We start from the raw sequence: 16153 nt of genomic DNA, 5'->3' as shown, positions 1-16153 counted from the left end.
ATGTCAATTTTCCCTCCAATTTTTCATGTGTGAGCAAACGCCAAAACTCCCTTGAGCATTCAGTGGCGTACATGTGAGCGACAGCAGACGTGCACACTGTTATGCGCTTATCTTTTTATTCAATTTCGTGCGCGACTTAGATTTGCCGTGCACAGGTGCGTACCTTTTGCCGTGCACAGGTGCGTACCTTAGAAGGAACATTGGTCATGTCTTGTGATTATGTTCGGTTTTAGTTACGTTCTGTTTGTCTTTGACTCCATTAGTTCCTGTTTTTGCGCACCCTCGTTTGTTTTATTTTCCATGACAACCATTAGTTTCACCGGCCTCCATTTGTTTGAACTCACGCACCTGTTGTTAATCATGTCACTATTATTTAAGCCTGTAGTTGCCAGGTAGTCGACCTGGCGACATCACCCTTTATTCACACTTGATTTACTCTTGATACTCCTGATAATCCAATCCAATCCACTTTATTTATATAGTACATTTAAACAACAAGAACGTTTACAAAGTGCTACACAGCCATGTTAAAAACAATATTAAAAACAATATTATGCTCCACCAATGACTGAATAAAAATAAATAAATATAAAACCATATCCCTGACATTATCCATGCTCGTTTTTTTACGTCACAGTAAGTGTTTTCGTTTTTATGTCCACAGTTTGGTGAGTTTTTTAGTTCATGTTTCATGTCCTAAGATGTTTTTTGCCTCCGCCTTGTGCGCGCCTTTTGTTTGGTACTTTTTGAGTGATTAATTAAATCATGTCAGTACCTTCACGTCGTGTTCAGTCAAGTCGATTTGCAACCCGGGAGAACGTTCATCGCAGCGAGCTGCAAAATCCTCGCACTAAGCTGCTCCAAAGTCCAAGTCTTGACACAGAATACTTAAATTCATTACAAAACCTTCCAGAAATGATTGCCGTCATTTTTATCAGAACAAAACAACCTTTTTTTCTTTGATATTTAAAGGGGTCTTATGATAATTTTCCAGGGTTTTTTTTTACCTATAAATGTTGTTCCACTGTTGAATACTCGTGTTCAACAATAGCAAAGAAACAAATCATAAGGTTCATGCAAGCAGTTTTGGATGTCTCTGAACGCTGTCTTTTGGACTCTTTTTTTAACAGTGGGCCCACTGTGATGTCTCGTCACTTTCAATAATTAAATGTTTTAGAGCAAATTGGACCACAAAGTATCTAATAACAACATTATGGAATTTACTTTTGGGTCTCATTTATCATATCATAATATCATTATCCATACGTTTTTATGAAAGTGGATCACTCCCTTCTTTTTCTTATTCTCATGTGCAACCCATATTAACAATGATAAGTGGTGCCATCTAATAGTATGCCAAATAATCCCTTAATTAAATATTTAAACACAGTGTTACTGTTCAAACTGTGTGTAATGTTGCAGTCAAAACAAATGTTAAATATACTTGTTAAAAATGCTTCTGCCTTGTTTTTAATGAATATTTAGGCCTACATCGCCACTGTATTTTTGATGTCGGTCATTATGGTGGTACTTGGAAAACCAGGTGTTTTCTCTTTGCAGTCAATTTATCAATCAATCAATCAATGTTTATTTATATAGCCCCAAATCACAAATGTCTCAAAGGACTGCACAAATCATTACGACTACAACATCCTCGGAAGAACCCACAAAAGGGCAAGGAAAACTCACACCCAGTGGGCAGGGAGAATTCACATCCAGTGGGACGCCAGTGACAATGCTGACTATGAGAAACCTTGGAGTGGACCTCAAATGTGGGCAACCCCCCTCTCTAGGGGACCGAAAGCAATGGATGTCGAGCGGGTCTAACATGATACTGTGAAAGTTCAATCCATAGTGGCTCCAACACAGCCACGAGAGTTCAGTTCAAGCGGATCCAAGACAGCAGCGAGAGTCCCGTCCATAGGAGACCATCTCAAGCGGAGGCGGATCAGCAGCGTAGAGATGTCCCCAACCGATACAGGCGAGCGGTCCATCCTGGGTCCCGACGAGCGGTCCATCCTGGGTCTCGACTCTGGACAGCCAGTACTTCATCCATGGTCATCGGACCGGACCCCCTCCACAAGGGAGGGGGGGACATAGGAGAAAGAAAAGAAGCGGCAGATCAACTGGTCTAAAAAGGAGGTCTATTTAAAGGCCAGAGTATACAGATGAGTTTTAAGGTGAGACTTAAATGCTTCTACTGAGGTAGCATCTCGAACTGTTACCGGGAGGGCATTCCAGAGTACTGGAGCCCGAACGGAAAACGCTCTATAGCCCGCAGACTTTTTTTGGGCTCTAGGAATCACTAATAAGCCGGAGTCTTTTGAACGCAGATTTCTTGCCGGGACATATGGTACAATACAATCGGCAAGATAGGCTGGAGCTAGACCGTGTAGTATTTTATACGTAATTAGTAAAACCTTAAAGTCACATCTTAAGTGCACAGGAAGCCAGTGCAGGTGAGCCAGTATGGGCGTAATATGATCAAACTTTCTTGTTCTTGTCAAAAGAAAAATTTAATTGAATATAAGTTGGATATGATTTGCAAATCATTGTATTCGGTTTTTATTTAAAATTTACGCAACTGGCCATCTTCACTGGTTTTGGGTTTTGTATAAGAATGACTCATCTTACCAAATGCTACAGTTTCATGTATACGTACTGTCTTGGTTGCTGTTGGTATGGAGGTATTTTTGGTAGAAGAAGGAGTTTGAGATCGTCGCAGCCATAGTCCAGTTTGAGAGCATCAGCTGAAGACACCACAGCGCCTGGAAGCCACCCATCGTCACCTGAAGGTTGCTTCCCTCAAACTGGAAGACAGATCATTTGTAATTTGTGACTAAGGTGATAGTGTGTGGTTATTTACTGACTTGATGGACATGTTTTTTAATTGACTAACTAGGCAAAGTAACATTGTTTAACAGAAGCAGTTTTCACACTTTAACACATAACGAAATTATCTGATGAATATGTCTAAAACGTCTTCCACACAAGAGTATCTGTACGAATTATTCACCACTGGAGATGTTCCAATCAGGAAATAATGTTGTCGATTCCGATACCGATCATACAATAGCAAGGTAGTCCGATACCAATACAGATACCGGTCACATGTATTAACTTCGGAATTTTCCATTCAGGGTTTTATTCTGCCCATTCTTTAAAATGTTTTATTCCATAAAATTGTTTGATCAAAACAAAGTCAATAGTACACAATAATTTCACAATTACTATTTTTAATTTATTTTCCTGAAGGAACTCTCCTGAAGGAATCAATAAAGCACTATCTATCTATCTACTGTATCTATCTATCCATCCATCCATCCATCCATCCATCCATCCATCCATCCATCCATCCATCTATCCACCCACCCATCCATCTATCCATCCATCCATCCATCCATCCACCTATCTATCTATCTATCTATCTATCTATCTATCCATCCATCCATCCATCCATCCATCCATCCATCCATCTATCTATCTATCTATCTATCTATCTATCTATCTATCTATCTATCTATCTATCTATCTATCTAACTCTTTTTAATCTCGTTTTCTCCTCCAAGTCCTCTTGCGTCCAGGGATTTGTTTTATGAAGTCGTACATATGAACAAATCGGAACTGATCATATTTTGATACTACCTTTTGGTATCGACACCACCAATTAATTACTTTCTGTTGTAACTTGGTTCTTCTTAAACTTTACTACACACTTATTTCTTGGTGTTGTTTCAAGGTCGCTTAGTGAAGTGAAGTGAATTATATTTATATAGCGCTTTTTCTCTAGTGACTCAAAGCGCTTTACATAGTGAAACCCAGTATCTAATTTTTACATTGAAACCAGTGTGGGTGGCAATGGGAGCAGGTGGGTAAAGTGTCTTGCCCAAGGACACAACGGCAGTGACTAGGATGGCGGAAGCGGGAATCGAACCTGCAACCCTCAAGTTGCTGACACGGCCGCTCTACCAACCGAGCTATCCCGCCCCAGTGGTTAGTGGTTAGCTTAGCAATTAGCATGCTTGCTCATGGTGTGTAACATGTTTAACATCATCCTCCAGTGATAGTAATACTTGATAATGACACCTAATGTGTTAAAAAATGCAGTTATTTATCTGCAATGGGGGTGATAAATAGCTGTGTATGGAGATACACAATTAGCTGCTAGTTTGTCAAAATAAATAATACATCAACCAGAATCTGCATTGAAAGTACTTTTTCATTAAAACAATTCCTTTTCACCACAACAGTAAAGTATGAAATATATCTACAAACCCCGTTTCCATATGAGTTGGGAAATTGTGTTAGATGTAAATATAAATGGAATACAATGATTTGCAAATCCTTTTCAACCCATATTCAATTGAATGCACTACAAAGACAAGATATTTGATGTTCAAACTCCTAAACTTTATTTTTTTATTTTTTGCAAATAATAATTAATTGGGAAAGGGCATGTTCACCACTGTGTTACATCACCTTTTCTTTTAACAACACTCAATAAACGTTTGGGAACTGAGGAAACTAATTGTTGAAGCTTTGAAAGTGGAATTCTTTCCCATTCTTGTTTTATGTAGAGCTTCGGTTGTTCAACAGTGCTGGTTCTCCGCTGTCGTATTTTATGCTTCATTATGTGCCATAAATTTTCGATGGGAGACAGGTCTGGACTGCAGGCGGTCCAGGAAAGTACCCACACTCTTTTTTTACGAAGCCACGCTGTTGTAAAATTTGTTTTGCTGAAATAAGCAGGGCCGTCCATGATAATGTTGCTTGGATGACAACATATGTTGCTCAAAAACCTGTATGTACCTTTCAGCATTAATGGTGCCTTCACAGATGTATGTGTAAGTTACCCATGCCTTGGGCACTAATACACCCCCATACCATCACTGATGCTGGCTTTTAAACTTTGCGCCTATAACAATCCGAATGGTTATTTTCCTCTTTGTTCTGGAGGACACTACGTCCTCTGTTTCCAAATATAATTTGAAATGTGAACTCGTCAGACCACAGAACACCTTTCCACTTTGCATCAGTCCATCTTAGATGAGCCTGGGCCCAGCCAAGCCGGCGGAGTTTCAGGATATTGTTGATAGATGGGTTTGGCTTTGCATAGTATAGTTATAACTTGCACTTACAGATGTAGCAACCAACTGTAGTTACTGACAGGGGTTTTCTGAAGCCCATGTGATGATATCCTTTACACACTGATGTTGGTTTTTGATGCATTACCGCCTGAGGGATCAAAAGTCTGTAATATCATCGCTTACGTGCAGTGATTTTTCCTGATTCTCTGAACCTTTTGATGATTTTACGGACCATAGATGGTAAAATCCCTAAATTCGTTGCAATAGCTCATTGAGAAATGTTGTTCTAAAATGTTTGACAATTTGCTTACAAAGTGGTGACCCTCGCCCCATCCTTGTTTGTGAATGACTTAGCATTTCATGGAAGCTGCTTTTATACCTAATCATGGCACCCATCTATTCCCAATTAGCCTGAACAACTGTGGGATGTTCCAAATAAGTGTTTGTTGAGCATTCTTCAACTTTATCAGTATTTGTTGCCACCTTTCCCAACTTTTTTGTCACGTGTTAATAATTATTTGCACTCAAAAACATTTTTTTTATCAGTTTTACCATCAAATATGTTGTCTTTGTAGCATATACAAGTGAATATGGGTTGAAAAGGATTTGCAAATCTTTGTATTCCGTTTATATTTACATCTAACACAATTTTTCAACTCATATGGAAACGGGGTTTGTAATAAAATGCAACCAAGGACAAGTATTACAAAATTGCATATAAATCCAGCCCATATTGGTCCTTCGTCACTTACCTCACTGTAGTGTAGTTCTTCTTTGGTGCATAAAAAGATGGCAAAAATATGTTTTTTCTTCCAGAAAATATACCCTACAAGTAAGAACAAACAGCGACTGTCACTGCTCTGTTACATTTATGAGCTCGCTCTCAGGTCTTCCTGGATGTGAAGAACCACCTGTGTGGACTACTGCAACCAGTCAGCAACAGACAGAAGCACACAGGTATGCTCATTAATATTCTCCAGGTTTTCCTTTTTTGCCTCATATGGCTTATGTTTTTCTCTAACTATTTTGTTTCCCCATGAGACACAAAACATGCATTTGTAAATGGTACAATTTGCAAACTACAAATTCAGTGTTGATGTTGTTGAAATGGACAAAAACAAAGACTGTATGGAAGAACTCACATTTAAGGATGTTGTTAGTTTACATCTGGGAGCACTGATGTTTTGCACGAAAAGCAAATATATTGTGGTTCAGTCTGCACACAGAGCGGTGTCGGATGCATGTCCAGCACCTGCATTTAAAACAGATGAAAGGTCTTGCTAGGGGCCAAACATACCAGGACTGGGAGCTTTGGGTGTAATTAGTCTTCTAAACAGCAGGCCATCAAATGCCAGCATGCTAAGAGACAACATCATTCACTGCAATCTTGCATCTTCTACAAAATATTTCCCATAATGTTGAGATTTTTGGGCCAGGCTAGCTGGTGTTCAATGCACGACGGTCCTGTGGTGGCCGTTGACGGTACTTTTGGACAATGTGACTGTGAGTTGCTCTGCATGTGACCTCACCGACGGCGACGGGTCTGGACACGCATGAAAACAACCCCCAACTGACCAAAGGAGGCTGAACTCAAACGGACTCAACAAGCATGTTGTTTGCACGACAAGAAACGGGAATATTCAATTATCTTTAATCCATTGAAAGACATGAACACATTTTTAAACAATTGAAGCTGTTATATTGAAATCTACTTGGGCCATCCTTTTGTGCCACTATAGATCACTGGTCCCCAACCTTTTTGTAGCTGCGGACTGGTCAACGCTTAAAAATTTGTCCCACGGACCGGGGGGGGGGTTTATTTAATTTTTTTTTATAAAGAAATACAATCATGTGTGCTTACGGACTGTATCCCTGCAGACTGAATTGATCTATATTGATATATAATGTATATATTGTGTTTTTTATGTTGATTTAATAATTAAAACAATTAAAAATATGTTTTTTTTTCTTTTAATTTCTTGTGCGGCCAGGTACCAATCGGTCCACGGACCGGTGGTTGGGGACCACTGCTATAGATAATCCTTTCTTCGTTATGCAAAGTTCCATGCACATTGATTTGATTGTTTGTTTAGTAAATACAATTTAAAATATGAATTTAAACTACCTTGAAAACTGGGAAAATTGTATTTGCTGATTGTCTTCTTGTAAGAAAATGTGAATTCACCATGAGGCATTCAGAAATTTTATACAGTTAACATATTTATGTTACTCTTTCACACAACTGTACTGTAACTTTATTTTAATTTACTTTTTAAATGTCAAAAATCACCACTAATTTGTGTCCTCAGATTTTCACTCAGTCCTGTTACTTCTGAAAAAGTAAAACGGCGCACAGCATCATTAAGTTCTCTCATTTATTTTTCTGTATATTCACTTTTTCAACCATAACTAAAATATCAGCACAGTCCATCCATCCATCCATCCATCCATCCACTTCCGCTTATCCGAGGTCAGGTCGCGGGGGCAGCAGCCTAAGCAGGGAACGCCAGACTTCCCTCTCCCCAGCCACTTTGTCTAGCGCTTCCCGGGGGATCCTGAGGCGTTCCCAGGCCAGCCGGGAGACATAGTCTTCCCAACGTGTCCTGGGACTTCCCCGTGGCCTCCTACCGGTTGGACGTGCCCTAAACACCTCCCTACTGAGGCGTTCGGGTGGCATCCTGACCACATGCCCAAACCACCTCATCTGGCTCCTCTCGATGTGGAGGAGCAGCGGCTTTACCTTGAGCTCCTCCCAGATGACAGAGCTTCTCACCCTATCTCTAAGGGAGAGCCCCGCCACCCGGCGGAGGAAACTCATTTCGTTGGCTTGTACCCGTGATCTTGTCCTTTCGGTCATAACCAAAAGCACTCCACCCTTTTCCGGGCGAAACCCATGGACTCGGACTTGGAGGTGCTGATACTCATTCGGTCGCTTCACACTCGGCTGCGAACCGATCCAGTGAGAGCTGAAGATCCCGGCCAGATGAAGCCATCAAGACCACATTATCTGCAAAAAGCAAAGACCCGATCCCACGGCCACCAAACCGGAACTCCTCAATGCCTGGACTGCGCCTAGAAATTCTGTCCATAAAAATTATGAACAGAATCGGTGACAAAGGGCAGCCTTGGGGGGGTCCAACCCTCACTGGAAACGTGTCCGACTTACTGCCAGCAATGCGTACCAAGCTCTGGCACTGATCGTACAGGGAGCGGACCGCCCCAATTAGACAGTCCGATACCCCATACTCTCTGAGCACTCCCCACAGGACTTCCCGAGGGACACAGTCGAATGCCTTCTCCAAGTCTACAAAGCACATGTAGACTGGTTGGGCAAACTCCCATGCACCCTCAAGGACCCTGCCGAGAAAATAAAGCTGGTCTACAGTTCCACGACTAGGACAAAAACCTGAATCCGAGGTTCGACTATGCGGCGTAGCCTCCTCTCCAGTACACCTGAATAGACCTTACCGGGAAGGCTGAGGAGTGTGATCCCACGATAGTTGGAACACATCATCCGGTTCCCCTTCTTAAAGAGAGGAACCACCACCCCGGTGTGCCAATCCAGAGGTACCGCCCTCCATGTTCACGCAATGTTGCAGAGTCTATCCAACCAAGACAGCTTCTCACCAACCAGAGCCTTAAGGAACTCTGGGCGGATCTCATCCACCCCCGGGGCCTTGCCACCGAGGAGCTTTTTAACTACCTCAGCAACCTCTGCCCCAGAAATAGGAGAGTCCACCACAGATTCCCTAGGCACTGCTTACTCATAGGAAGATGTGTTGGTAGGATTGAGGAGGTCTTCGAGGTATTCCTTCCACCTATCCACAACATCCACAGTTGAGGTCAGCAGAACACTATCCGCACCATACACGGTGTTGACACTGCACTGTTTCCCTTCCTGAGGCGGCGGATGGTGGTCCAGAATCGCTTCGAGGTCGTCCGGAAGTTGTTTTCCATGGCTTCCCCGAACTCCTCCCATGTCCGAGTTTTTGCCTCCGCGAATGCTAAAGCTGCACTCCGCTTGGCCCGTCGGTACCTGTCCACTGCCTCCGGAGTCCTATGAGCCAAAAGACCCCGATAGGACTCCTTCAGCTTGACGGCATCCCTCACTGCTGGTGTCCACCAACGGGTTCTGGGATTACCGCCACGACAGGCACCAACAACCTTGTGGCCACAGGCACCAACAACCTTGCGGTCACAGTTGCAATCAGCCACTTCGACAATAGAGGTGCGGAACATGGTCCACTCGGACTCAATGTCCCGCACCTTCCTCGTGACATGTTCAAAGTTCTTCCGGAGGTGGGAATTGAAACTTTCTCTGACAGGAGACTCTGCCAGACGTTCCCAGCATACCTTTACAATGCGCTTGGGCCTGCCAGGTCTGTTCGGCATCCTTCCCCACCATCGCATCCAACTCACCACCAGGTGGTGATCGGTAGAAAGCTCCGCCCCTCTCTTCACCCGAGTGTCCAAAACATGAGGCCGCAAATCCGATGACACAACTACAAAGTCGATCATGGAACTGCGGCCTAGGGTGTCCTGGTGCCAAGTGCACATATGGACACCCTTATGTTTGAACATGGTGTTTGTTATGGACAATCCGTGACGAGCACAAAAGTCCAATAACAAAACACCACTCGGGTTTAGATCAGGGCGACCATTCTTCCCAATCACGCCTCTCCAGGTTTCACTGTCGTTACCAACATGAGCGTTGAAGTCCCCCAGTAGGACAAGGGAATCACCCGGGGGAGCACTTTCCAGTACTCCCTCGAGTGTACCCAAAAAGGGTGGGTACTCTGAACTGCTGTTTGGTGCGTAAGCACAAACAACAGTCAGGACCCGTCCCCCCACCCAAAGGCGAAGGGAGGCTACCCTCTCGTTCACTGGGTTGAACTCCAACGTGCAAGCTTTGAGCCGGAGGTCAAAAAGAATTGCCACCCCAGCCCGGCGCCTCTCACTGCCGGCAACGCCAGAGTTGAAGAGAGTCCAGTCCTTCTCGAGAGAACTGGTTCCAGAGCTCTTGCTGTGCGTTGAGGTGAGTCCGACTATATCCAGTCGGAACTTCTCTACCGCGCGCACCAGCTCAGGCTTCTTCCCTCCCAGTGAGGTGACATTCCACGTCCCAAAAGCTAGCTTATGTAGCCGAGGATCGGACCGCCAAGTGCCCTGCCTTCGGCTACCGCCCAACTCACAATGCACCCGACCTCTATGGCCCCTCATATGGGTGGTGAGCCCATTGGAGGGATGACCCACGTTGCCTCTTCCGGCTGTGCCCGGCCGAGCCCCATGGGGACAGGCCCGGCCACCAGGCGCTCGCCATCATGCCCCAACTCTGGGCCTGGATCCAGAAGGGGGCCCTGGTCCGGACGAGGGAAATCTGAGTCCATTTTGTTGTGTATCCATAGAAGTATTCGAGCTGCTCTTTGTCTGATCCCTCACCTAGGACCTGTTTGTCTTGGGAAACCCTACCAGGGGGCATGAAATCCCCCGGACAACATATCTCCTAGGATCATTGGGACACGCAAACTCCTCTACCACGGTAAGGTGGCAGCTTAGAGAGGAGGGTGTCATTCATTATTTACCTATTATTTACTTTTTAAATTTGATCTCAATTCTGTACACTGCTGCTGGAATTTTAATTTTCCTGAGGGAACTCTCCTGAAGGAATCAATAAAGTACTATCTATCAATTTAGATTTGTTCATGTTAATTAGACGTTTTTTCTGTTATTTAAAAAAAAATAATATTTACAAAGTTCAGATTGTGTCATGTATGACCACGTTTGTTGAATTTTTGTACTGGTTGATATTTTTTTTTCCTGCACAGTGACTAGGGTAGGTTGTTTTGATAGGGTCATATAACAAAAATGCTGCACTGTGGCACCTTGAAAGGGAAATTAAAGGCAGAGTTGCTTTTTTTTGGCCACCAAATGGCAGCAATAAGAGCACTCGATATTTACATCTGATTTGGACACGACCCCAAAAGGGACAAGCAGTAGAAAATGGATAGATTGATGGAATTGGACACACTGCTCCGGGTTCAATTGTTTAAAGAACTTCTGCTGACCAAATTAGTCAAATTTAAACACCAGCAGTCTGCATTTGGGTCGTGGTTGTAAACAAGTTTTTTTTATGCTTGAGCTATGAAAATATTCAATCCTATTTGGTGGAACTCAAAGTCATTTACCAAGGCCAGACCAATTAACAGCAATAAACAAGGGGTTGCTGTATTGTCAGATTTTGAGCTGATAGATGACAGAAATGGTTGTTCTGTGTTTATTTTGAGAGAGTTTTGACAAGTTTTGGAAACAACGTAAAAAAAACATCTGAAACGTGTAAAACGGGACAATATCTTTTCACATTTTTGGACATGCCAGATTTGATATTGAAGTGCATCATCATGCTACCGTGTGCTGCACAATTGCAACACAAGTTGTCCAAAAGGCGTTTGCTTGCTAAAGTGTGTGTTCCTACAGAGCATGAATGGGAAATGTCTTAACATGGAGCACAAACAGTAGAAGATCTGCAAGATGAAGAAGATATTACAATATAAAACATGGATACATTGAAACCCTATTTAGAAAGTGTTGGACATTTGTTTTCCTCCATGATCTCCATCCATCACAATGTCATCGAAGGTGATGAAGTGCTGAGAGAGGAAGTGGAGTTTCTAATCATCGCAGCCCAGCAGCTCCATACGTAGAGTGATGCGCTCGTGCCACTCCCAGGGGACCACTCGGACGTATCGGGCGTAGAATGGGGGCTCGAATACATTCTTCATATGACTGTTGTTGTCGATATTGCCTTGAAAAAGCTGCAAATAAACAGAATACACAAGACTCATCAGTGGTAGGAATGGACTTCTCTGAGATTTGTGATTCACTTTACTTAGTATCCATAATAAAATCAGGATATTTGGCTATTAATTGTTTTGTAGTAGGTGATTTAAAACATCAAAGCATTTTTGGTTAATAAAGGATCTTTGATTAACGTTTTTCTGTCGCACGTCCTTAAAGGGGAACATTATCACAATTTCAGAAGGGTTAAAACCAATAAAAATCAGTTCCCAGTGGCTAATTTTATTTTTCGAAGTCCATCCATCCATCCATCCATCTTCTTCCGCTTATCCGAGGTCGGGTCGCGGGGGTAGCAGCCTAAGCAGGGAAACCCAGACTTCCCTCTCCCCAGCCACTTCGTGTAGCTCTTCCCGGGGGATCCCAAGGCATTCCCAGGCCAGCTGAGAGACATAGTCTTCCCGTGTCCTGGGTCTTCCCCGTGGCCTCCTACCGGTTGGACGTGCCCTAAACACCTCCCTCGGGAGGCGTTCGGGTGGCATCCTGACCAGATGCCCGAACCACCTCATCTGGCTCCTCTCGATGTGGAGGAGCAGCGGCTTTCCTTTGAGTCCCTCCCGGATGGCAGAGCTTCTCACCCTATCTCTAAGGGAGAGCCCCGCCAGACGGCGGAGGAAACTCATTTTGGCCGCTTGTACCCGTGATCTTATCCTTTCGGTCATGACCCAAAGCTCATGACGATAGGTGAGGATGGGAACGTAGATCGACCGGTAAATTGAGAACTTTGCCTTCCGGCTCAGCTCCTTCTTCACCACAACGGATCGGTACAACGTCCGCATTACTGAAGACACCGCACCTATCCGCCTGTCGATCTCACTATCCACTCTTCCCCCACTCGTGAACAAGACTCCTAGGTACTTGAACTCCTCCACTTGGGGCAGGGTCTCCTCCCCAACCCGGAGATGGCACTCCACCCTTTTCCGGGCGAGAACCATGGACTCGGATTTTGAGGTGCTGATTCTCATTCCGGCCGCTTCACACTCGGCTGCGAACCGATCCAGTGAGAGGTTAAGAACCCGGCCAGATGAAGCCATCTGGACCACATCATCTGCAAAAAGCAGAGACCTAATCCCGCGGCCACCGAACCGGAACACCTCAACGCCTTGACTGCGCCTAAAAATTCTGTCCATAAAAGTTATGAACAGAATCGGTGACAAAGGGCAGCCTTGGCGGAGTCCAACCCTCACTGGAAACGTGTTCGACTTACTGCCGGCAATGCGGACCAAGCTCTAACACTGATCATACAGGGAGCGAACTGCCACAATAAGACAGTCCGATACCCCATACTTTCTGAGCACTTTTCGAAGGGTTTTTCAAAATTTTCCCATTACGCAATATCCCGAAAAACTGCTTCAAAGTGCCTGATTTTCACCATCGCTATATCCACCCGTCCATTTTCCTGTGACGTCACTGCGTGATACCAATACAAACAAACATGGCGGATAGAACAGAAAGGTATAGCGACATTAGCTCGGATTCAGACTCGGATTTCAGCGGTTCAATAGATTATGCATGAATTGAAACGGATGGTTGGAGTGTGGAGGCAGATAGCGAAAACGAAATTGAAAAAAAAAACTGAAGCTATTGAGCCATATCACGACAGACTACGGCAACGAGGACGAATTCGGCGATCGCCTTCTAACCAACGATTGCATCTTTTGACCACTGGCGCAACTTGAATCCGTCGATTGGTAAGTGTTTGTTTGGCATTAAATGTGGGTGGAGGGAAAGGCTGGATGCAAATATAGCTACAAATGAGGCATAATGATGCAATATGTACATACAGCTAGCCTAAATAGCATGTTAGCATCGATTAGCATGCCGTGACCATTGATATGTCTTATTAGCACACTCCACGTAAGTCAACTTGAATCTGTCTCTGTTCGTGTTGTTACACCCTCCGACATCACACCGACGAGGCATAATGTCTCCGAGGTACGGAAAACTGTCGAAAAAACGGAAAATAACAGAGCTGATTTGACGTATAAATCGCCAAATTCACCCTTTCAGAGTTCGGAAATCGGTTAAAAAAACATATGGTCTTTTTTCTGCAACATCAAGGTATATATTGACGCTTACATAGGTGTGGTGATAATGTTCCCCTTTAAAAAGACCAGAGCATTTTTAGCATATAGAGCGGGGGTCAGCATGTGGCTCTTTAGCGCTGCCCTCGTGGCTCCCTGGACCTCTTTGTTTAAAATGTTTGAAAATAAAAAATGATGAAAAAAAAAGCATATTTTTTGTTTTTAATATATTTTCTGTAGGAGGACAAACATGACACAAACCTTCCCAATTGTTAGAAATCCCACTGTTTATATTAAACATGCTTCACTGATGAGACTATTTGGCAAGCATTGCTTTGTCCTACTAATTTTCTTCGATACTTGAACTCATCGTAGTTTGTAAACTTTCTCTGATGCTGCAACAGAAAGACATGTTTTATGCCACTCCTTCTTTGTCTCATTTTGTCCACCAAACTTTTTATGCTGTGCATGAATATACAAAGGTGAGCTTTGTTGATATTATTGACTTGGAATGTTAATAGGGCATATTTAGTCAGTGCACGACAGCAAGCTAATCGATGCTAACACACTATTTAGGCTAGCTGTATGTACATATTGCATCATTGCTTGTTTGTAGGTATATTTCAGCTCATTTACTTTACTTATGTCCTCTTTGTATTTAATTTATATTTGCATGTCTCATGACACATTATCTGTTATATTTGTAATATTGGCTGCATTTCAGTTGTTTGTGTGCCATGTTGTTCCAGACCTCAGCAAATGTTACCCAGCTTGCACAGATTGTAATAAATCCATTAGAAGACAGCCTGCCGTTTCATTAAACTTGGACACACACATCTATACCTTTGGCCATTCTGAGCCAGTTAATTCCAGGAGTTATCTCATCCTCCATTTTACTAATGTTTTACAACATTGCAAAAATGTGTAGAATAAAAATTAAAATAGAACATTTCGGTCAACGAAGATTTACGCCAGCCTTTGATAGTAGGCTAATATATTTAATATAGACACTTACATTATGCGTTGCCTTCATTATAACACCTATATTAGACTTTTAAAGTAATTTTGATAGTAGGCTAGTATAGCTAATATAGACACTAATATCATTTTAACACTTATAGAAGGCTTTTATTTTAAATGTTTTCGGCTCCAGACAGATTTTATTTTTTTGTATTTTTGGATCTTTCAACATTTTGGGTTGCCGACCCCTTATATACAGGATAGTTGATTTTCTTGACATATAAAGGATCTTTGATTGGCATTTTTTTGTAGTACATCCTTGAAAATACCAGAGGTTCTTAAAAATAGAGGATCTTTGATTAGCGTTTTCTTTTGTGGACAGGTTGTACTGTAAACTTCTTGTGTTCGTTGTAAAGGATCTTTGACCAGCGTTTTTTGTAGCCAACTTTAAAAATACCAGCACAGTCTTGGTGATCTATGATCAGTGTTTTGTTTTTTTTTAAACACCAGAGCACTCTTGGCATATAGAGGATCTTTGACCAGTGTTTTTTTTATTGTATTTTTTTTAACACCAGAACATTCATTGATACAGAGGATCTTTGACCAGTGTTTCTGTTAAAAACAACAGAGCACACTTGGCATATAGAGGATCACTGACCAGTGTTTTTTTTAAAAACAACAGAGCACTCTTAGCATATCAAGGATATTTGACCAGTGTTTTCTAAAAACAACACAGCACTGCTGGCATACCGAGGATCTTGAACCAGTGTTTTTTTTAAACACCATAGTACTCTTGTTATAAAGAGGATATTTGACCAGTGTGTTTTAAAAACAGCAGAACACTTTTAGCACATAGATTATATTTGAACAGTTTTTTCTAAAAACAGAGCACTCTTGGCATACAGAGGATCTTTGACCAGTGTTTGTTTTTTGTTTTTTTAAAAAACCATAGCACTCTTGGCATATAGAGGATCTTTGACCAGTGTGTTTTAAAAACAACAGAACACTTTTAGCACATGGATTATCTTTGTCCAGTGTTTTCTAAAAACAACAGAGCACTCTTGGCATATGGAGGATCTTTGACCAGTGTTTTTTAAACACCAGAGCACTCTTAGCATATAGAGGATCTTTGACCAGTATTTTTAAAAACAACAGAGCACTCTTGGCATATAGAGGATCTTTGACCATTTTTTGGATGTTTTTTTTCAACACCAGAGTACTCTTGGCATG

At 42.7% G+C, this 16153-nt stretch overlaps 1 protein-coding gene across 2 annotated transcripts in view; it reads right to left on the bottom strand.

Annotated features, from left to right (window-relative positions):
* Positions 1 to 11347: 11347 nt before the first annotated feature.
* The window catches only part of LOC133542801 (EGF-like repeat and discoidin I-like domain-containing protein 3), a 39110-nt gene continuing 34304 nt past the window's right edge, over positions 11348 to 16153 (bottom strand). For both annotated transcript variants that reach the window (XM_061886971.1, XM_061886972.1), the window contains exon 10: positions 11348 to 11899. In XM_061886971.1, the coding sequence (XP_061742955.1) occupies positions 11756 to 11899 (144 nt within the window). In that variant the 3' untranslated portion in view covers positions 11348 to 11755. The remainder of the gene's footprint in view (positions 11900 to 16153) is intronic.

Source organism: Nerophis ophidion, linkage group LG25 (genome assembly GCF_033978795.1).
Source record: "Nerophis ophidion isolate RoL-2023_Sa linkage group LG25, RoL_Noph_v1.0, whole genome shotgun sequence".
In the NCBI taxonomy this organism is placed as follows: Eukaryota; Metazoa; Chordata; class Actinopteri; order Syngnathiformes; family Syngnathidae; genus Nerophis; species Nerophis ophidion.
This window is presented reverse-complemented; position numbering and strand designations above follow the sequence as displayed.